The sequence below is a fragment of the Poecilia mexicana genome, unplaced genomic scaffold, assembly GCF_051168715.1.
Source record: "Poecilia mexicana isolate PSO_F unplaced genomic scaffold, ASM5116871v1 scaffold_9, whole genome shotgun sequence".
NCBI classification, from domain to species: domain Eukaryota; kingdom Metazoa; phylum Chordata; class Actinopteri; order Cyprinodontiformes; family Poeciliidae; genus Poecilia; species Poecilia mexicana.
Genome location: NW_028263378.1, coordinates 28998588 through 29021908, shown reverse-complemented (window position 1 = coordinate 29021908; position 23321 = coordinate 28998588). Strand labels below are relative to the sequence as shown.

Here is a 23321-nt window from a genome sequence, read left to right as displayed (position 1 = left end):
GCTCCTGTTCTTTCTGAAACTCCGCCTTCAGGAAGTCATCACAACATGGCTCCTCCATTAACCTTAATGTTTTACCAGCGTTTCACGGAGAAGGAGCTCTTAATAAGCTCAGTAGGTGTGCAGTTCCAGCAGATGTTTGCTAATTGCTGCTGGCTAGTCTGAAGGAGTTGAGTGAGGGAGTTACTAATCAAACCAACACTCATGGTATGTTTTTGATGAGGGAATAACATGCAAATCTCAAAAAGTGTAAATTAAATTAGTGGGTATAAGTACTTTTGAATAGAACGGATTTTGCTTGTGACTCTCACCGTCGGTCGTCCGTTTGGTCCTGGTGGTTCTGCTGTGGGGACCCCGGGGCCTCGGGGGCCGGCGTGCTGTTTGGGGTCATAAGTGAAGCTGGAGAGCCGGATTCCGAGGCCTCCTCTGGCGCAGCCGGAGCCAATGAGCCGTCCTCTGTGGGCTCTGCAGACATACAGAGAGGTACTTTTTGAAAAAAGAAAAAAAAAAAAAAAAAAGCAGAAAATCTTCAAAAGCCCTTCCCTTTTTTCAAACGTTTTCAGATTTTCCGGCAGAACCTCAGAGCCACAGCTTCTCTCTGCAGACGTGTTGTGTAGGGATTGTGGCTTCATGGGGGATGATTGTGGACTGACCTGTCTTTTCAAGGCACTCCAGGTGTTTCCTCCAGTGCCTGATCTCGTGCACCAGGGCCTCGCTGTCTGGGGCCGAACTCTGAAGCTGCTGCAGCCTTTCCTCCAGGGACTGGGAGGCCTCCAGCAAAGGAGCCAGATCTGTGGCAAAAACAAAAAAAAAAAGAAAAGAAAACAAATCACTGCAAAAAGAACTACTGAAGCTCACATAATAGACATACAATGTTGATTTCAAAAAAAAAAAAAAAAAAGAAGCTAAATAGCTGTTTTACGGCATGCGCTGCCTGTAAAGCACATTACAGAGTTTTTCTGCCTCACAGTTCCGACTATTCCACAGAGACTTGTTTCCAAAAGAGTGACTCTTGGAGTTTTCCTCACTCAGTTTGCCTTTGAAAATCTCACAGGCTGGACCCTAATGACACGAGCTCCGCTCAGACCCACGTGAACAGAAAAAAAAAAGATCAAATCTAATGAGCTTTCCGGCGCGCCGGTGAATGGCAAAGTTGACGAAAACATTACAATAAATGTGTGACAGGGAGGGGGGCTAAAGTGCCAAATATACACCTAGGTAAAGTGTGGAAAGAAGAAAAAAAAAAGTATGCTCCTGAAAAGGGGGTTAAAAAAAAAGAGAGAGAGAGAGAGAGAAAGAGAGAGAGAGATTCTTTAGCACAACAGAGGAGCTGTTTTGCAATGCATGCGCAGCAGCACGGGGCCCATGGGGCCAACTAGGAGGCTGTTTCTCAGCTAACAAGTCTCCTCTGTATCATTTGATCATTTAAATTATTATGCCAGGAATTCTCAGGAGGCAGCTCGGCACTCCACATCACAGGGCTGTTTTTAATCTTTCCCTTCCCCTTTCTTCCCCTCCCGAAAAGTTCAACAGCTCAGAGAGAGAGAAAGCTGCTCCTGTTGTGTACCTGCCTGCCGAACACCAAAGGAGGTGACTTCTAGTGCCAAAGCACAGAGAGGGAAGCTCAGGGGAGCTCCTTGACAAGAAGGGAGGGGGGTGTGTGTGTGTGGTGGAGGGGCGGGGGGGTAGAGCCACACGCACAGGCAGACGTGCACCAAAACACACACACAGCTACACACACCACAGCCCTTCAAAACTCTAAAAGAGGGGGGAAAAAAAAAAAAAAAAAAAATCGCTGCTTTGCTGCACAAACTTTTTTCTGCCACCGCTTTCATCTGGCTCATCTTAAAGACTTCTGTGCGGAACCCAATTGGATCCCGTTCCTTCGGTGCGGGCACCGACTGAAGTGACTTTTTTCATAAGAAGTTGGGAGCCACAAACGTTTAAACTTCGCCAGATGCCACAGAGAGAATGCAAAAAACTCCACGTCTGGCTGGCCTAAAAAAAAAAAAAAAAAAAAAAAAAAGATCCTCAGCGGCGGTGCAATTGTGTTGAAATCCCGGCCGCGCGTTGCACCGCGCCACATCTGCATTTTCATCAGACGATACATTTTGGACCATTTAATTGATGATTTTTTTTTTCTTTTGTTTTTTTTTTTTCTTCCCAGGACCGTTTACAGTCAAACATTGTCTGCATTCATTGTTACAACAACCGCGAAGCTATTGCATCAGTCACAGGGGACGTCACTATTAAGAGCACAGAACCTTCCAAGACAAACAGGATGACTTAAAGCGTGGCTACATCATCGACCCCTCTGTCACAGAAATCACTTTATCAGCCGCTTTTTTCCCCCTTATATCTTTTCAACTTTTAATGATCAAAGGACAGAGATTACGGTAAGGGATCTCTCACACATCGGACAAGCCGGGATTATCAATCAGCAGCGAAGGAGGGTGGAGGGAAGTAAAGTCAAATTTAAAGTGAAGGGATATAACTTAAGTCTGTATACAAAAATGAAACCCCATCAAAGCGGAGCAGCGGGGAGGCTCTCTGAGGGCCCAGGATCTACAGCTGGTGAGAGAGCGCCCAGGAAGGCTGCCTCCGACGCCGGAGAACTGCATCTGCTAATTGACGGAGGCGATAAGAAGCTTCTGTTGGGAAAGCGCCGGCGGTAAATCCACCAAGAATAATCAGAGAAAGAAAGCTCACTCTAACCAGCTCGTCTTCCTGTCCACTGCTAATTATTGCCAACATACAGGAGTGATGATTACATTTAATCTGGTGTTTAAGAGTCATTCTCACACTGAAAACTTTTCAACAATCAAACATTAAATTTAAGTACATCTGCTTTTTTTGTTTTTATTGATTTTCCAATTGCTACACCCCAAAAAACACTTAATCTTATACCAAATATTTTTGGTCTAGATTTTAGTAAAACTATCCTAATACACTTATAGTGAGAGAAAACTAACAGAGAAGTAACTTTTCAGCAAGTTGTAGGAGTTCTTTTTAAGTCAATAATTCCTTAATTTTGAGGAAAACGTTCCACTGGCAGCAATATGAAAAATTTATTTTTTTGAGCTTTACATCCTGTTATGTTAGTCTCTCATCACAAACATATCTGGAGTGTTGCCTTGATTCTTTCATGCATGTTTGAGAAATAGTTTAATTTCCATGGGAACCATTTAGCTGTGCAAAACACCTGGGTGGACCTAGCCCCGCCTTCAAGGCGCAGCTCCTCCTAAGAGCTGCAGCTTTCAAACTTCTGAGCTTCTGGCCCTTTACAGGCCCTTAGTTTTCTAGGGGAGTCAGCTCTGATTTACAACTGGTCGTTTGCAACATGTACAACTGTCTGACTGCTCTCTGTTTCTCTACCTGACCTTTCATAGTGACATCATCACAATAACTGGATCTTAGAAATGATTTTGTATTTTATCAAGAAAGCACTAAAAGCAAAGCATCACTATTATAAGGGCTACATTTTAAAATTTAGCATAGATCTTTAAATTTTCTATCCCATATGTTCCAATCAAATCATAATCTCAAAGGGTCAGAATGTATTAACAAGTAGATTTTTAAAAGTTTTGTTTCAATTGTTTTCTTATTTTAATTATATAGAAACTAAACGAAAAGTCAATACTGAACATCAGAAAAGTGAATAGCCTCTGTGACAGTTTTCTCCCCATCTCAGTAAGTTTTTTTCACTTCCATTTGTTATATCTAGATTATAAATTAATGCAAGGAAGAAGAATCGAAAGCAAAAACTTAAAATCATCTCCACTTTCTTCCCTTTAGTTTCTCTTCCTGTTCTACTCTGGGCAGCAGAACATTATGGTTTATCATTTTCTCCCCTGCTTTAACTGCATGTTGTAAAGCCAGATGGAGTCGTATAACACTTCTTTATGATCTGGAGTGAGACGCGTCTACACAAGAACTTTCCCCTTTCCTTGTCTCCTTCTTCTATTATCATTAATAGAAGAGCGTTAAAGAGAAAAGAAGAGATGCAAACAAATATTTTCAGACTAAGGACATATTTTCTACTCGTTTAAAGAAAAATAAAATCTTCAGTCTCAGTTACAGTCAGGTTCCTGAGTTCAGTACAGAATCATGAAGACCAATAATCAAAGCAGCCAGGGCAGGGAAAAAGTTGTGGAAAATTTAAAGCAGGGTTAAATTAGGTGAAAATTTGCTAAATGAGTCATTTTGCCAGGAATAGCAGATAGAAATGTCCAACTGTAGACAAGCAAAAAGAAATAGAGACATGCTGCTAAAAATGTGGAGCCGAAATGGTTCAACAACGTATTGATTCATGGGGGGTCTGAGCACAAGTACACCCCACACCCTCCAGATTATTGTCAAAAAAAAAAAAATAAAAAAAAGTTTTTATAAATCAATAAATAAAGTTTATTTGTGTAGCACATTCCAGCAACAAGGCAGTCCAAAGTGCTTTACTTCATAAAAATCAGAAAATACAAAGTCGTAGAAAACACAGTCACACGTTTACAAGCCCGGTGTTGGTCCATCACTTAAAAACAAGCTTGCTGAAAAGTTACTTGTAAGAAAAGTTACTTGTAAGTTAGTACACTTGAAAAAAGAGAAAACTAAGATATTTGCACTAGAAACTTGACAAAAAAAATACTGGTAAAATTTGGAATTTTTGCAGGGTGTGTTACTTTCAATTGTTATAAAATTCTATGCATGTATCAAACTTGACTTAAAAGAAATTCAACTTAGAAATGTGATGCCTTGAAATTGGGCCTCTGTCTCTTTAAGAAGCTCCTGCTCTTACAGATACTCCGCCTTCTGCACATCATCATAACAACGCTTGTCCATAATGCCGTTTACATCTGGTTTTAGGAGTGTTGGACTGAGAGATAGTTTGTGTAATGAGGTCAGCAGACTTGCAGTTCCACCAGGTGTTTGCTACTTGCTGCTGGCTAGTCTGAAGGAGCTGAATGAAGGAGTCACAGGAGAAGCTTGGCTTGGAGACTGCAGCTCCAGGTAGGAGCTTTGTGCAACTAGGCGGTGCTTTGTGAGAGCAAGTGTTTAGTGTCCCTAGTGGTTGCCATGGGAGATTCAAGGATTCCTCAAACATGCATAGAAGAATCAAAGCAATACTCCAGGTGTGATTCTAATGAGAGAATAACAGAATAACATGGTAAAAGGTGCAAAAAAGTTGATTTCACATAATATCCCCTCTTTTAAACACCAATAAACTCCACTGAGGTCTGTAGTTGTAACGTGACAAAATGCAGGCAATTTAAGTTGTCTTTTGGAAGTTATTTCATAAGCTCAGTAGGAAAACCGATTTCTATCCTGATTAAATTTTTTATTTTACTGTCCACTGCTGTGTTTAGCGCAAAACAAAAACAAAAGTGATGGCTGTCTAGAAGGTTTGAAGATACTCTACAAATGAGAATGTGTTTTGGCTCCGGAGTAATTAAAGCAAAAACAGGGCATGGCAAACTCTGCACAAACAAGAATAACGTAACAGAACCCTAAATATCAAACAAGCTGCAAAAAAAAGTTTGCAGGATTTTTTTGTTTTTGTTTTGTGTGTGCGTGTTTGTGAATGTGTGTGTGGTTTTGGCCGGATTGATACAGAGTTTCATCACTTTGGCTGAGCAGTAATGAGGTTACCACCCTGCAGCTGCCTGCTTGTGGTCACCATCGTATTGCACATCTGAAAGCAGGATCAGAAGCTGGACGGCTGAGCATGCTGTGGGTGGCTCCGCCGAGGGGAAACGGAGAGGAGGGGGCGCAGGTTTAGGTGGGCGGGGGAGTGGACGGGCGTACTGCGAGCCAAGACAAGCAGGTGTGTCAGGGCGGTCCGTCTTGGCCCTGTCAGCGATACACCATCATTAAGCGGTGTGGGCGCAGTAGGGTGCACCATTATGTCTCCCTGGGCTCTGTGTAATTACGCTCTGACATAATTAACCCAGCAAGCCCATTAGCCAAGCATTGGCTGGCTGAAGAGAGGGAGAGAGAGGAAGGGAAAAAAAAAAAAAAGCTATAATTATTTGTTGTGCGCATGTTAATGAGGCCAGCTGTGTTCCCATCATACAACACGAACAAATTAATTTACAAGGCTGTGCTCCAAGGTTTTTTTCTTTTCATTCAAAACAGACTTTTTTTTTCTTCTTCCTCTCCCTCTCTCTCTGTGAGTGGACTTCAAGGTCCACAAACACACTCCGCCGCCGCCGCTGCCGCCGCTGCTGCAACAAACAGCAACACTGTCGTAATGTTGTTGTCAAGGACCAAAACTGGGTTGACGGAGCACTTTCACCTTCACACACAATGTAGAGAGATATACCATGAGAAAAAAAACAATCCCGCCTCTTATCTTCAGCCTGTCAAGGAACAATTTTGATGAAAAGAAACACAAACTGCTTGCAACAAATTCAGAAACATCGTCTGTTTGTGGCGTATTTTAAACCATCAGGCATTTGATACTCAAGACGGCAGAGCGAACACTTCTTCTTCCCTTGATGTGGCAGAAGGAAGGAGGAAATACTCAAATATAAAGATGTGTGGAATGAGAAGAAAAAGAGGGTGGGGGGGCAGGGGAGGCGCGACTGTGGGAAGCGGGTGGTGCGAAACAAAGCCGAGAGAGAGAAAACTTTTTAACCTGCGTTTTTTTTTTTTATTATATCGCTGCTCTGCGTGTTTCTTTGACAGACTGAAGGACGAAGACGGAGCGACATCAATGTCGAGGCATTTTCAAGCTCGGAACAAAGAGGAGGGTGTCAAGGAAACAAAGAGAGGAGGGTACGCGGCGTTTAAAATTAACACAAGACGCCACCGTGGAGAAAGAAGAAGCGCCTGTGACATCCGAACCAAACTGAACTGGAATACAGGAAGTAAAAAAAAAACAAAAAAGAAACTTTCTATTCTGATTTATCCATCCAAATTCCAATAAATTAACAGCAATAAATACTGCTCTCTTTTAATTTCTGCATCCCATCAGCTCTCGTCAGCACACACATTCCTACACACACACACACACGCACACACACAGAGAGATGCTGCCTTTTGAGAGCACACACTCTCTCCTGCTCCCTCTAGGGTCTCCAACTCCACAGGGACGAGTTGGAGAGGCCTGGCTCTTTTATGAACATAATGCATTATTAAGCACCTCAAACATCTCCTGGGCCTTTGTTTATTACTGCTCTTATTAATCACTTATGCATAATCTCGTCCCGCCCAGAGAGCTTTCATTTTCCGTCAGCTTTTATATGGCCTTATTTTCCAACAGACTCGCACAAAGCACTTCTCCTCCACTCGCCTCCCGATCCTAGGTACTTAGCCGCACAATTACAATAAAACCGGCTGGTCGTGCCTCGCAGGCCTCGCTTTCTGGTGCTGGCGCTTGTCTGTGGGGTGGGCCGAGGAAGGGCGACTCTTCTTTATGCATCTGAAAGACAGCCAATCGCTAAGTTCAGTGCTTACTATTTAGAGTGGAGCACAGGGCAGCATCTGTTGTGAACCAGTAACGACGCTTTATCGCAAGTTTCTGATGCTTCTTCCAAAATCACACACGTTTCCTCAAACTTCTACACCTTTCTGGCAGTGTTTCCATTTATGTTTTGCAAATTTCAAGGCAAGACTATAATGCTGAATTTGTCTTCTGCTTCGAAGCAGTAAACACAGACTGGTCAAGTCAGGATTGGGTCATTGTATACAGATTTCTCACATACGGCTTGGGATCTATGATGTCTTTTAAAAAGACTATCGATGTTTTCACACCGGATAGTCTGGTAGACTCAGTTTGATTGGGGACCAAAGTTTTCACACTTGTTCCATTTCACTGTGTCAAACAAACCAAACCCTTTGAAAGACCTGTTTCCCTGCCAGCCGGTGGTGGCGCTGCAGCGAGAACCACTGAAGGAAACAACACAAAAACCTCCAACTTCCATCTTCATGAAATGTAAACAGAAACTTGTAGGATTTCTCCTTTGACTTTAGCAAAAAAAACAACGAGCCATTTCTCCGTCCAACATGCTCCGCACTACAGTCCGCTTCCTGCTTTTGGAGAGGTTTCCGGTCCGCTTGGCGTTCACATATGCATTCGAACCACAGGCGCACCAGAGTTCACCTTTTTGGTTGATTGTTCAGTCACACCTCTGCCAACAAACCAGACTTTCTAGTCAAACAAAAGTTTGCTTATAACTCTTTTTCTAAAAAGTTTGTTGATTGAAGTGGACAATGCTTGACTAAAGTGGGTTTAGTCCGCTTGATTGAAGCGGGATGTGCCACTGCTTACCATTAACACCAGACAGTTTAAGTTTCTCAGGCAGAGTTTTTAACACCTTGACCTAATATAGTATGATGGAGATTAAGGGCCAGACTGAGTTTTTTTTTTAAATTTAATTATGAGAATAAAGTCATAATATAACCGGAATAAAACTGTAATCATATAAGAATAAGTCCATAAGAATGTGATGAGTTGTAATAAAGTCACAATGTTAGAAGAATAAAGTGGTAATTCTATGATAACTCCTTCACAAAAAATAACAAAAAATTAAAATGAGAACTTTTGAGCATTTTGTGAAGTTCTACATTGGCATAGGTTTTACAAACAAGGAAATACTTCACGTTCTAACACATCAGCATCAAATTATTATCAGTAGCAGGACTTGGAAATGATTGTTTAAACAGCTGAGTCTATTTTAAAGAAAGAACCACACACACTTGCTGAGTTTGTCACCTCAGATCTGTATAACTCAAAGATTTTCTCTCATTAAAACAACTTTTTATTCTCATAATATCCTGACTTCATTCTTTTAATTAAAAAAAATTGTAGTCTGGCCCTAATGCTTTGTCGTATAACAGAGACAACTCTGTGTGTTTATTTTTCTTTCTTTTTGGTACATTTTCAGCACTTAATGAAACATACATGCTACATACAAGGTTTTACTTACTTTACCTTCAAAGCAGGTTCTTAGTGGGTACAGGTTTCCATCTCCCATCAGACTATGAAACATCTGCATTTTTAATCACTCTAACCAATCTAAATATTGTGTTGTTGTCTGTTAAAGTGGGGGATTTCATTTTAAGTACTGCGTACTATTTATTGCTCACTTTTTTAGTCTTACCAGCACCTCTGTTTTCTGATCAACAAGTTTCACATTTAACCTCCATTGGTTGAAGGAGTGCAATTTGGTGCCAAACCCTCTGGTTAAATACTAATTGTTGGTGTGTTGATGTTTTTATTGCGACTTTCTGTAAAATTAAAGGCCCATTGCATACAGAACTGAATCTGACTCTCCAAAATAAAATGCTCCATTTATTGTAATCTTAAAGACTAGGCATCAGTCTCTTAACCTGGATTGTTTAGAAATCCTTTCAAGCCTATTTTATCCTTATTATTTTTTAGTTTTCCAATTACACTTTTTCCTTCCACTCAACTATCCATTAACAGCCCATTAAACAGCCAGCTTCGTTAGCAGTGACTTTGTATGGTGGGTTTCAGTGACAACTGTTATAACTGCACAAAATGGCCACAGCATTTCTGAATTAAAAGTAGTTTTTTAAAATCGGCCTTATGTAAAGTTCCAACTTTTTGATAAACTCAATTAATCCTTGAAACATTTCAGTCTATTTGTAGTGAATCTAAATAACAAGAGATGGAATTTTTAACTGACTCTGGAAAAAAAAACTTCAATAATATCTTAATTTAATTTATTAAGTTAAATGTATAATGTCTTAACAAAAAACATTAACTTCTATCCGCAGTACCAATGGTCACCACTAGCAAGCACTCTTGCCATAGCATTTCCACCAACAAACACATGCGCACACACATACAGACATGCACATCCACCTCAGACATGCCGTAGGCCCTGAAAACACACATGCATGCATGCACACACACACACACACACACACACACACACACACACACACACACGCACACACACTTAAGAAGGGTGTATTTAGATCAGAATCTTCACAAAGTCTCCGTGAGCTTTCTGCTCAGATAAAAGGAGACGTGTTCTAAAAGGAGAGGGGGAGCAGGGCGGATCCTGGGGGATGAGTGTGTATACTGTGAGGAGGCGAGGAAGAGCAAACACCTGGAGTGTCAGTCTCAGGGCTACGCCCCTGGCGACAGGGCCTCGCCGCTCTCACAGAGGTGGCAACAAACGCAGGCGTTCAAACGGCGCACGCACGCACACACACACACGTACACACACGCTCCAGGAGAGACGAGCCGAACGAGAAGGAGGAGGAGAGGTTCGGTGCATCTCCGGGACGCGGGCAGATGCTGCCGCTGTTTTCCAGCGTTCAGTGATCAGGATATGTTTATGCGCGCTGATCAAAACCGTGCGGAGGTGATATAAACATTGTTAGGGAAGCGCTGTTAACAGGCCCTCTTTTCAAGCGTCAGACTGGGTGGGAGTTACAGCGCGCAGCATGGGGAAGTGTCACAGGCAAATCAAAATATAGCACGCTAATGAAACACTCCAGTGGATTGACGTGTTGGCTTAGGGGCCCGGAGAAATGAGATTTAACAAAAAAATAAAAATAATAATAATAAAAAAGACTTCAATCACTCAGATCAAAAGTTTCTCGCTCAGAGTTGACTGTTGCATTCTAGTTGTATGCAGGTACTAACAAAGCATTAACATGTCATGACGAACGCTCACATGTGTGACGACTTTGTTACCCGTTTCCGACGGTAACGGCGTGGCAAAGTGGATAAGTTTGACCAGATTAGAGGTGGGCATTTACTGTATAGTTTATCATTTATTGTGATACATTTCTTATGATAGGAATTTTGATTCACTGTCACAATAAATTTCAATTAAGGAATTGATAGTTTTAATATTTTCTCAACTGTTTGTCCAATTAAAGTATCACTGCATATCAATAAATGTGAAAATATGACTAAATGCAGTTACTGCAATCAGCTTTCTGTTTGTGACCGGTGTCCTAAAGAAGTTCAGTACAAATGGGTCTGCTTCTCGAGAGCAGTATTTCTGTTTGTGGGGCAAAGACGAGAAATAAATTACTCTTATTGTCACTTTATCACAATAATTCCACAAAGTCTTGTGATAAAATTTTAAGTCCAGATGTCCGTCTAGACCAGATGTTAACAGCATCCAGATACAACAGGTCACATATTGAGCATCTCCCCCACACCCCTCCTTCTGCATTCATTAACTTTGCTGTTGGCCTCCTCTTATTGGACCCGCCAAGTCTTTCTGGGTACAAACACACACACACACACACACACACACGCACACACACGTAGGGAAGAGGCACTTTCAAATGAAATAATAGGAGGGGAAAAACGCCACGCCATGAATAGTAATAACTGCATTAAGATTAACGAGCATGGCGTGTAAAGAATAATTGCATCTGTCAAAAGATTAAAAATACATGAGCTGTGGCGTTTGTTGGAAGGGGGAACGGCGGGAATGCTTGCTTGTTGTGTTTGAGGGGGCTAGAGAGAAATGAAGCGGGGCCACGGCCAAATGAGTGTCCTCCCGTGTACCTGGAGTCATCCATTCTGGCGAGAGGTGGGTAGGAGAGGGAGGGGGTGGGGGGCTGGTGGGCCAGGAGGGCTGAGGGGTGCAGAGGGGGGGTGACCTTGGACACCAGCAGCAAGCTGTACAGTGACAAACAGGGACAGAATACAGTGAGTCCTCCTTGCAGATGATACATACTGAACGAACCCCAACATGCTGAAAGCAGCACCAAACTTTTCATGCTGAAAGCACGTATGCAGCATCAGTTGAAAAGAAAGTTCTACTTATTTTTCAGGTTCAGACTGAAAAAATTTGAAAAAAAGAATTACTTTATTTGTAAGAGTGTATATATTTCCCCTGATAAACAAATACAATGAGCGAAAAGTTAAAAGGAGTTTTGCCTCCTATAGGTACCCATCTGGCACATTGATTGATTGATTGATTGATTGATTGATTGATTGATTGATTGATTGATTGATTGATTGATTGATTGATTGATCTCGAATCCAACTTCTCCAACACCAAAAATTTGGAATAGGTTGCAAGGTGACAACTGTTGGTCTGATCTTTCAAAAACTGAAAGAAACAGGACATGGCAGTGGTGCAGTGGTGCAGCACATGACCTATGTACGGCCTTCATCCTCGACATGGCCGTCACAGGTTAGAGTCTCGGTACATTGATCTTTTCCGCATATCTTGTCCGTCTCCCACAACCCAACTTCCAACTTCCTGTCAATTCTCAAGGCCACTAGAGCCAAGGAAATCTGGAGCTCCAAGTGAGATGTAGCCTGATGGAGTGAGACTGATTATCGTGGTCGACGACCTGAAGGAAGCTAGAACCACAGCTACGAAGACTGAAACTGGTAACAGATGCAGATGTGATTCTCAGCTGACGACAACCCTCAGTGTTTAAGTGCAGTTCCTTTCTACTTCAGATCACTGGAAACTAGGAATGAAACAAGATCTCACGATACTAAGACATCACAAGGTAAATATTATCTCATAAGCACTTAACTACACTGAAATCATTTGTTTGGCAGCATTTTAGGGTTCTAGTTGTAACTGTAAATGCAACACAGTGACAGACAAGACAAAAAATTTGTAAATACTAGATAAAAAGAGAAGGAGACAGAATTACCCTTACGACTGCTGGATGGATGTCAAAGGCTACGTTAAGCTACAATCACAATCCACTCTATCAATAGCAACTTGGAAATGTCTTACAGCAGACCATGCATAGTCAGAGAACTGTCCTGAGGTCTGAAGAGAAGACAACAAATCAGAAAATGAATCATCAGTTTGTTGAATTTGTGGTAAAATCTATAAAATGCAGAATAAAGGACTTTTTTTGAAGCATAAATTTGATCTTTGAAGTTTTCTTGAAAGTAAGATTAAAATCTTGTCCCATCATTCTCGTGAAATCAGTATTGTGTCTCAGCTTGTGAGTTAGGTATCATTACGCCCCTACTGGAAACTCAAGATGAAATCTCCCAGCCCCTTTAGAGTGCTTCTGAACGGAGAATAACGAGCAAAATCTTGAGTGCAAACTTAGTGACCAACTACAAAAAACGCTGTGCTAGCCAACAAAAGCATAGCTGCATAGCTGCTTCATCTTTCAGATACTTCTCAACAAATTAGAACATGTGTTCCGATGAGACTAGCAGGTCAGATTAAACAGATTAAAAATATCTTTTGGAAATAATCTCAAGGCAGGTCTTAAACATACTTTTCATTAAGTCTGTGTTCAAATGATCTTTTGTTGCTCCTTCACATAAAATGGTCAAACACTTAAGTGGCACAGTGGCAAACGGAGAAGTTCAGTCTGTAGATTTTTACAAGACACTGCATATTTATAATATATTTGTGGCATGACTAAAGAAGCAGGTCCCGTACCGTTACAAATGTAAGGTCAAATGAAGATCGGCAGGACTACCTGATGTAACAGGGTATGTGATATTCTACACCCTTCAAGTCAAGTGAATAGTTACAAAAAGAACATGGTTTGTATTTCAAGACAAAAGGAGAAAAATATTTCGTTTTATAAAACAAAGTGTTTGTGTTACGTGGGATGACAGCAGCCTATGCTACCTGACAAAGGTCTGTTTTAAAACCGTGTACCATTAAAATGCTCTGCAGCTGGAATTAAGGTCACCATGTAAAAAAACGTACAGGTTGTATTAATCAAACTGAATACGTCTTCAAAGAAAGGCATTTCTTATCAAGGAAATAACTCCATTCAAAGTCGGCTTGTGTTTGTGTGTGCGCCTGAGCGCGAGGGTTAGCGAGTGTGGGTGGTTGGTGGCGCAATATCAAGCAGGGGACTTCAAGGAAAAATGGAGACCTTTAAAAGTCAGTTGCCGTCGTCGCTTTTTCTCCGACGCTGGCTTTTATCTCGTATTCATTGAATCTGTAAACAGCATTCTCTACTCCTGCCACAAGTGCTTCTCTGATCTAGACTGAGATTGGGCTGCGTACTGCTGCCGTCTCCTGCAACAGAGAGCAATACGCTACATGTTCCCTGGCACTGGAGGAAAAAAAAAACTGAATAAACACAGACTTGTGCCTTTCCTTTACCCCAATTTTCCGCCTTTTGCACCTCTTTCCTTTCCCCTCCCCCCCTTTGGCCTCATCAGGTTCAACACAAACCCAGACTTCAGTTGGGATTTTAATTGGTCCTCCACAATCAACAGCCGAGCTCCTTAAGAACGTGTTTGCTCCTCAGTCGGGCTACACTCGAGGACCAGCGCTGGGTTTTGAAGTGGCCTCATGCAGAGTTTTGGAAACCACTCTGAGAGCATAGACTTTGAAAAATAGATAAGAGCCACAGGGTATAGGGTTTTCTGTATCTTACATCCATGTGCTGCCGCACCATAACCACCGTATCCACGGTGAGGAAAAATTACTTTCAGTTTTTTTCCCCCACGTTTGTATGTGTGGTGATTTGTACGAACGAAGTACGCCGAGTGAACCGGTCCGCCTGCAGACGTGACGATTGACGGGGAATTGATCTTTTAAAAGATTGATCTTCAAAGGCAGAATGGTAATTCTACACGTAATGCTGGCGAGTGTGCCGGTGTTGTTTGTGAAGATGCACTTCTCTGGTCTTGGTGGGAGACTCACCTGGGGCCTCGATAAGCTGTTTGTAGATTCCCAGGAACGCAGACTCTGCCTCCTTACTGCGCTTGTTCAGAGCGACCACCTGCAGGGACGAAGATGCCATTAAGGTAAACATGGACTTGCATAACCCAGGAACAGAGTACATGAATGGTCAGGTGAAGCGAAGATGATCTGACTTGAAGTTTAAGGTAAAACATCACTGATGACATTCATGATGTAGTTCAGAAGTATCGGAATTACAGCTTATATATTTTAACTTCAGTTGTTAAAAAAATGGGATATATATATATATATATATATATATATATATATCAAATATGACTTAAAAGACAATTTACTTTGTAATTTAACACCTTGAAATTGGACCACCGTCTCTTTAAAAACTCCTGCTCTTTCTGAAACTCCGCCTTTAGGAAGTCATTACAACATGGCTCCTCTATTAACCCTTTAACCACATTCTTACCAATGTTACACTGAGAAGTAGCTCCTATAATGAGCTCAGCCGATACGTAGTTCCATCTGCTGTTTGCTAATTGCTGCTGGCTAGTCTGAAGGAGTCGAGTGGGGGAGTTGCTGGAGAGGGCTGGTCTATGAGGCGGAAGCTCTGAAGCTTGGAAATTACAGCTCTGAAGAGCAGCAGGACCTTGAAGGTGGAGCTAGGTCCACCCAGGTGTTTTGCACAGCTGAATGGTTGCCACGGGAGATTAGAGAATTTCTCAAACATGCATGAAAGAATCAAAGCAACACTGCAGGTTTGTCTTTGATGAGGGAATAACATTATAACATGATGTAAAGCTCAAAAAAGTCGATTTTACATAATGCTGCCCCTTTAAAACAGTGTTTAGAGTAATAGAAAACTCTTCTACCATAAAATATGTCTAATACTTAATCAATATAATAAAATTATTTCCAAGCAAACATTGCTAACATGATTATAATTTTCTGTGGCTCTACACCTAAAACTGCTATGTATGGTTATTGGTTAGAAGAACATTCGTCATGCTTGTATCACCTGGTGAGCAAATCTAGCCATGCTTTACACCAATCAGTCAGTATATTATAATATGAAGTAAAAAAATATGTTCTTACAGAAATATACTAATAACACACAGTGCTATTTACTGAGACATAAAATACAGTAAAACTTTTCCCTCATTTAAAACCCAATCGAAATTTGAAATGCTCCAGAATCAAAACTTCATGTGTTGCATTTGACGTGTTATCACATCTTTCATTTAGTTATCTTTTTAAAGTTTTTTTTTAAAGGTTTTATCAGCTCTAGTGGCCTTTATTTGATAGTTAGTTGACAGGAAGGTGGGTAATGAGAGAAGGGGAAGACATACGGCAAGGGTCGCCAGGCTGGGAATCGAACCTGTGACAGCCATGTTGAGGACTGAGGCCTCCATATGTGGACTATGCTTATCCCCTGCGCCACCACAGCACACCCCTCTTTTAAAAGTTTATTAAGTTTTATTCCAATAAATTAGTTGTGTGTTCTGTTTCGTCACCACGATGTTCCCATTAGGCCTGTTCACAAAAACACATTTTACTGGTCGATAAATCGTCCCAGAAGTTATTGTGATCAACAATAACATTGTTGTTTTGAGACTATTTTAAAGTAATATAATGGTAATGGCACAATAATGCAAGAACACATTCTCAGAGATCAACAAACTTTAAATTCTAATGATCACTTAACACTGGAACTGGAAGACATTTTAAATATCCAAAATAAATAAACAAAATAACAGAAACAACAAATAAAATTAATTATGACGTCTCTGTAAACAAAATTGTTAAAAAAAAAAAAAAAAAAAAAAGGACAGTTGACACCAAAGACTTTTATCATGCAGTTTTTGGTAGAAAAAGAGAAATGATAAATCATGGAAATGGAAATTATTGAGCTGGTTTTAATTTATCAAGCAATTAATTGATTTATTGACTTATTAATTAAATAATTTATTGCGATGCACTGTTGCATCTTGATGTCAAAAAACATCAGACTGCATGGCACTTGAAATGTAAGATCCTACAAACGCCGCACCCAACATTGATATTGTACACATTGACTTTGCAAAGATTTTGTTATTCAATATATCGTGCGGCCCCAAAACACACAAAATATTACCAGCTACAGCAGAAATACTGATATTCTCTGATGATTCTACGAGACAAACTGCTTAGGGAGGAGATCTTAGCAGTAAATCAGTGACATCTTGAGAGAAAGCTTAAACCGTGGCAATGTTTCTCCTGTTTAACTGCCAAGCTGTTGCATGTTGCGAGGCGACATTTGGCCCGGTAAATGTAGGTGCCGGTTGTGTGCGAGGACACTCGCCGGTGGCCTCCATCACCAGCAGCACTCAGCACCTGCTATCCGCGGCTCGGCGGGTGACGCAAACCAATTAACGATTCATTAGGAGGGACAAAGAAAGCAAATTAGCCGCCACCTGGCCCCATGGAGAGGGCACCTGCACTAGTGGGTATGTGGGTTACCCGCTCTCAGCGCACACCGAGACTTCGGATCTGTTTGTAAACCAGAGGACGCACGTGGAGCCTTCTCCCAGACGCCCTCTACTCGGCAACAGTAAAGTCGGATCTAGTCTGACTCATCGGCTGGATTCAAATGATCGTCATCTACTGTTCGTGTCACTTCTGTCACTGCTGATTACATTCCCCCCAGTCGTATCGGCTCGATGGGGCCCCAACAAAGGGGCCAGGAGGGCGGGCGGCACGTCTGAGCCGGAGCTGCTCCTCAGCGGTGCAAATGCACTTGTCAAAAGAAAAAAAAAAGAAAAAAAAACACATTCATTTTGCAAAAGGCTGAAAACACTTATGAGAATGGCGGCAGTGTGTTGGAGCTGTTTAGTGGGGTTATAAATAAGGTGTGTGGAAAATAGCGTGAGACGGAGAGCCTTTGATTTACTGGAAATGGCTGGCGCGTTTTCCCCCGGGGAGGCATAACGACAGCATCATGTTTAAAGAAATATCATAAAGATCAAGCAAATCCCTCCCCCAGCCCCTCACCTCTCACTCCCTCCCCCACCCCCCATCACTCCCACTCAGAGCAACTCAGAGGAGTTCATGGAAAATGGAAAAGGCTGAAGTCCAATCAATACAGATGCAATAGTCTGCTGCTCTTAGGCAGCTCCCTGATACACAGTGCTGCTGTTTCACTCAGCCGGACCCCAGTTTAACCTTCCACCCTCCTTACACACACGAGTACACGCACACACACACGCGCACACACACACCTGCCCTCATCTACCTCCTATCAACTCTCCTCCCTCCAGGACTTCATGAAACTATGTGGCAACAATAAACAAGAAGAGTGCATAAAGCACTTTGCTATCATAAAACAACTTTTTCAGCTTAAACCACTTAAATTCATGTCTTAATACATGAATTTAAGGCTTTTCAAGACTTTATGGATGCTGTCAAGAAGTATTCAAACTGCTTTAACTTTTCCATATTAAATAGGGTTTCTGCAGGTTTCACCAACTCAAATTTAACACATCTTAGTACCATTATTAAAAGGAATTTAAGACCTATATCTATATACGTACATAATAAACGTATTTATACTTTAATTATTATGTCTATGGCCATAACCATCTCGAGTCACAGAATGCAGTGCAAATATCTGTGTGTGACTCAACAAAACCCAACCCAGAATATCCAAGACTAAATAGGCCTGTCTGGTCAAAATTTAAGACCTTTTTTTAAATGAATTCAAGACATTTGAAGGCCTTAATTTCAGATACATGAATTTAAGACATTTTATTCCATTTATGGGATTTTACATGGTGGGTCAACAGAAACTAGCGCATTATTACAAAGAAATTATTGCATGTAGTTCTGACAATATTTGCTTACAAAAATCCGAAATGTGACGTGCATTTATATTCAGCTCTCATGAGGCATGTCTCTATCAGCTTGTATTTAGAATGGCCTACTCAAAGACCAGGCCTAAATACATGGACATGCTTTGACGTAAACAATTTCTTAGCTCAGACAGTATGTTTCTGCTCATTGTCCCGTTGGAAGGCCACAATTTTTCTGAAAGGTTTTCTTCCAGGATTGTGTTGTATTGGGTCCACCTATCTCTCCATCAACTCTGACCTACCTCCTTGACCCTCTGGAAAAAAAAAAAAAAAACACACACACACATTCCCCAGCATGATGTGCCCGTCGCCATCTAAACTATAAACTGGACTATTTTTTTTTCTTTTCCCCCAACCAACAATGGCTTTCTTCCTGCTACTCTTTCATAAAAGCCAGAAGTGTGGAGTTTATGACAAACAGTTGTCCTGTCCTGAGCTGTGAGTCTGTTGGCCGTTTCTCTGATTTAATGAAGCGAACAGAGCTCTATAATCTCAAGGTACTGTTTTATAACCTAAAAACTTTTAACTTCTCCTCTTGTTTCTCTCCATCCTGTCTGCTGTGTACCTTGGTCTTCATGATGTTGTTTGTTCTTTAATATTCTCTAACAAACCTCTGGGTTGTTGACAAAACTGTCTAATTTATATTATTACACACAGGTGGACTATTTATGACTTAAAACTTGTTTCACTTGCTTTTATTTAGGGGTATCACAGTAGAAAAAAGCCATGTCTTTAGATTTTTATCTGTGATAAAATATCCTAAACCACCCTTTTTCCTCCACTACACTGTTATGCACCACTTTATGCTGTTTTATCACACAACATTCCAATAAAGTTTGGATGCACCAATTGAAGTTTTCTGGACGATCTTTGAGAAGTCTGACCTGCTGATTCCTATTTGGGCCGGTATTTTTTTTGTCTGAAATGTAGCTAAATATAGCAAGAAAGTTGTTGAGTTGGTAACAGTGGGATGACTAAACATGTAGACATAACCTGGTGGGTCAGCGCATTGGTCAAACTTCTCTCATGCAGCGCAAAAGAGGACAGCAGTTGGTTTTTAGATGCTTATCAAGGTAGATAAGATTGATAGATAAGTAACAGATCACCAATCTACCAAAAGTCAGAAAATTGGGCCAGATGTATTAGTACACCCCTAAAACAAATACTTCTAAGTTTGTGGAAGCAGTCAGGGGCGGTGAATACTTTTGCACGGTGGAACACGTGAACAATCTGAATTGCTTCAGCAAACTCTCCCGTCAGCATTCAGACAGTTTCTCTATTTGTGCAGCAGTGATGAGGATCAAATCTCATCGACTCCTCGGTGCAGCAGCACATTAACCGTCAAGAGTACTTTGTGACACAGAGACAAACTACTTCCACGCTGAGATTTCACCTGAACTACACGGCCACTGCAGCGGAGTGGTTGTGCCAGCCTTCAGTAATCAGGCTGGCCGGGCTGCTCCTTCCTCCCCTGAAGCGGATTCATCAAAATCCCCAGTTGCATATGCAGAATGAATAAAACAAACAAATAAACTAGAAATCCTGCAGAGGCAGCAACTGGGGCTCCATCTTCTAGAGTACATGCCGGGGGTCTCCTGGCCCTCCATCATCCTTTAACGAGAGAACACAGAGATTACCTCCACAATCACGCCATTAACCTGCCTACAGACGCTGGCGGAGACATCAATCACTCGCCTGCATGATGCCCTCTCATGTTGGTCCTGCTGTCTGCGTACAGACATGACCCCGCCCACCTCCCTCCAAGCTGCCTCTGCTACCATCAAAACACTTGTGCTTAATGAAAGGCTGATCACAGAGTGGTTGTCATGTCCAGCATAAGCCGCCACCTCTGAAACAGCTGGGATTCATGAACTCCTACATCGTGACGGATAGGGTGAGCTGCACAAAGAGTTGCAGCTCGAGGTTGGGTTTCGACTGGGAAATATCCTCTCCTCCTTGGCTGGAAAATATGGTCCCCATCTCTTGCTCTGGCTCACAGCGCCTTCTTTGTTTTCGCCCGTTTTGTGATAAAGGATACAGCCACCAAGGGAATAGGCTTGGCCCCGGGATGATTTTACAAGCAGGAGTAAAGCCTGGGGCACAGCGAGTGAGAGAGACACAAAGGAAACCTGTTAGCGCTCCTCCATAACTCTTCACGCAGAAACAGAGTGGGCAGTGCACAGCCTCTGGGACAGGGCTGCTGGGAAATACTTACTGATGAGCCTTTGAGAATACTTACTGTACCCGCTAGTGAGTGTGTCTGTGTGTATTGGAACAACCTAGCGTGTGGTGGGGAGTGTGAAATAAATGAGGGAAGGGAGAACAAATCCAACGTGAAGAAGACTGGAGCAGAGAAGAGGGGCTACTGAGCGACATGCTGAGAGAGACAGAGAGACAACGGAAAAGAGAGGCTCCCTTAAAGAGCGCAATTAGCAATTATGCAGTCATCAATTACAATTATCACAACTGGTGATTATGCAATTATCACTCTAAATCATCGTTTTCCCCCTCTGCCTTACCAGTTTGCCACCCCTTGTGATTTGGTTGTTTGAGGACGGGTTGTGACGATGTAGGTGATTAGAGTGTGTGACAATGACTGTTGGGTGTCGGGATACGTTTTTGCACCAAGTGTGTGTGCAAACAACTTTGGGAATGCTCAAAGCACGTCTGCATGAGTACACACAGAGGTGTTTAACACATCTTTAAAACGGGGAGGGCATGTTATGTAAAATTGACTTTGGTGAGCTTTACATCATGTTATATCATTTCCTAATCAAAAAAATACCTGGAGTGTTGCTTTGATTCTTTGAGTCCTTGAATCTCTCGCAGCAACCATTCAGGGTGCATAAACGCCTGCTCATACAAAGCTCTGCCTATTAACCCACAGCTCCGCCTTGAAGTTTGAGTCTCTTGTTGAGCTTCTGCCTCCACCAGACAAGCGACAGCAGCAATAAGCTCATCATACAAAATACTTCTCAATCCGACGCTTGTAATGTCAGTAGTAAACAGGATAATGGAGGAGCGATGTTGTGATGATATCCTGAAAGCAGAGCAGGATATTCTTAAAGAGACAGAGGCCCAATTTCGAAGCATCAAATTGCAGAGTCAATTTTCTTTTAAGTCATGTTTGATATATGCAGCGTTTTTATAACGACTGAAAATAATTATTTGATTGCGATATAAAAATGAAACTATATGGCTGGAAAATACATAATACCTCCCCTTTAAGAGCGAAATTCTGGAAACAAATTTGACTGTCCTTTGGTAAGGCATTTTTAAATTCTAATAACAAAAGTTCACTACGATAAATTGATGCATGGATGGATGGATAGATAAACAATAATATGATTAGACAAACAATTGGATGGACTGATGAAACGGACAAATGAACAGATCATGGATGGATGGATAATCTATGACACGGGGCCTGGGAGGAGGGGGGAAAACAGTCTTTTTTGTTATAGCCCGTTCCCTTTCCATACACAGACCTGGAACATATTTAAAACTCCAGACCTTCTCGGGCTGTCTATGGATTCCTCTTCCCTGCATGTGTACATGTGTGTGCATATGCAGCGCATATTGACGCGCTGCTCCCATCTCAAGGTGAACGTGGTCGCCATGGTGCACGGTTTGGGGACAGCAAATGTATGGTTCCACAGTCCCTGAGGCCTCTAAATTACCTGTCATCTTCCTCATGATGCAAAGGTCAGCGCACAATCACAGGGAGTCCATCCTACAGAGCTGTTCACAGAGCAGCAGTCCAGCCCACAGGCTGACAGGGTGTCACAACAACCCCGGCACCGCGCCATGCTTATTAGAACAAAACCGTGAGAAAGCCCTCCGCCAGAACGCTTAAAAATCAGTCCTAGAGGAACCAACGGCAAGCCGACAAAACGGGGCGCAATATGGTCACCGTTCCACGACTGTGTCATGTTAGAATAAACAACTTCTGTTCCTAAAAAAATGCACAACGGTAATTTTCTATCCAGAAGAAGGGAAGCGATCATATATTAGTTCTGCCACCCAGCACTTCTGCAGCTGTCAGTGCTGCCAACAATCCTTTATTTTGTTCCTGCTTTGAGTGTAGGTTCATAGAAGAGGCGGGAGCAAGAGAGATGAGTTGGTGAGGAGTGACTGATGAGTGGGTGGAGGAGAGGGGCAGAGGTAAACACTATTGCAATACAGTCTGGATGGTGAGAGACCTGCATACACCCACGCGCAGACACGTACACACACTTGAACCATGGGAGGCACGCAAACACACACAGTGAAGCGCTGCGGCGTACATGAGCGCCGCGCGCTCGCGTGCGTTTCAGGGCAGATTTAATCATGGTGACACCCCGTCTCGGAGCCGCAGTGGCAGCGCGGCGGTGGCTGCGGCCGTCTTTGGATGCCCAATGAGATGAGCAGTCAGAGCGCTGACACACATCTCGTCGCCGTGTCAATTCCAATCAGCGGCGCCTGTCAGTCAAAGCACACTGACGCCGCAGCCACTCTGCCGCTACGGAGCTACCGGTTCAGGCAAAAAAATAAAAAATAAATAAAAAGTAATGGCCAAAGCTGACCGCGCAGATGTGATTTTGCAACCGGTTGTCTTCATGTGCCTACACACTGTAATGTCACAGCAACACATAAAATGACAAATTCGACTGGACTCACGGTAGCCGGACGGCCTGTAGATTTCACACGCGACTCCCACCTTTTGGTCAGAGCGGTAAGATTACAGAGTCTTTGAAATGGACTTGAACCGCCTAAACTTTATTAAGCTTGAGTTACAACCACAACATTCTGTGGATTTTAGAGGTTTTTAGATAACAAATCAAGACAAGGAAAAAAATGCCTGGTCTTCAAAATC

At 42.2% G+C, this 23321-nt stretch overlaps 1 protein-coding gene across 1 annotated transcript in view; it reads right to left on the bottom strand.

The window, feature by feature from the left end:
• cux2b (cut-like homeobox 2b) overlaps window positions 1-23321 on the bottom strand; it is a 133971-nt gene that overhangs the window by 18118 nt on the left and 92532 nt on the right. Inside the window, exons 4-6 of the mRNA XM_088009105.1 lie at window positions 14589-14667; window positions 651-788; window positions 309-462 (exon numbers count right to left, since the gene is read on the bottom strand). Coding sequence (XP_087865231.1) covers window positions 309-462; window positions 651-788; window positions 14589-14667 — 371 coding nt within the window. The remainder of the gene's footprint in view (window positions 1-308; window positions 463-650; window positions 789-14588; window positions 14668-23321) is intronic.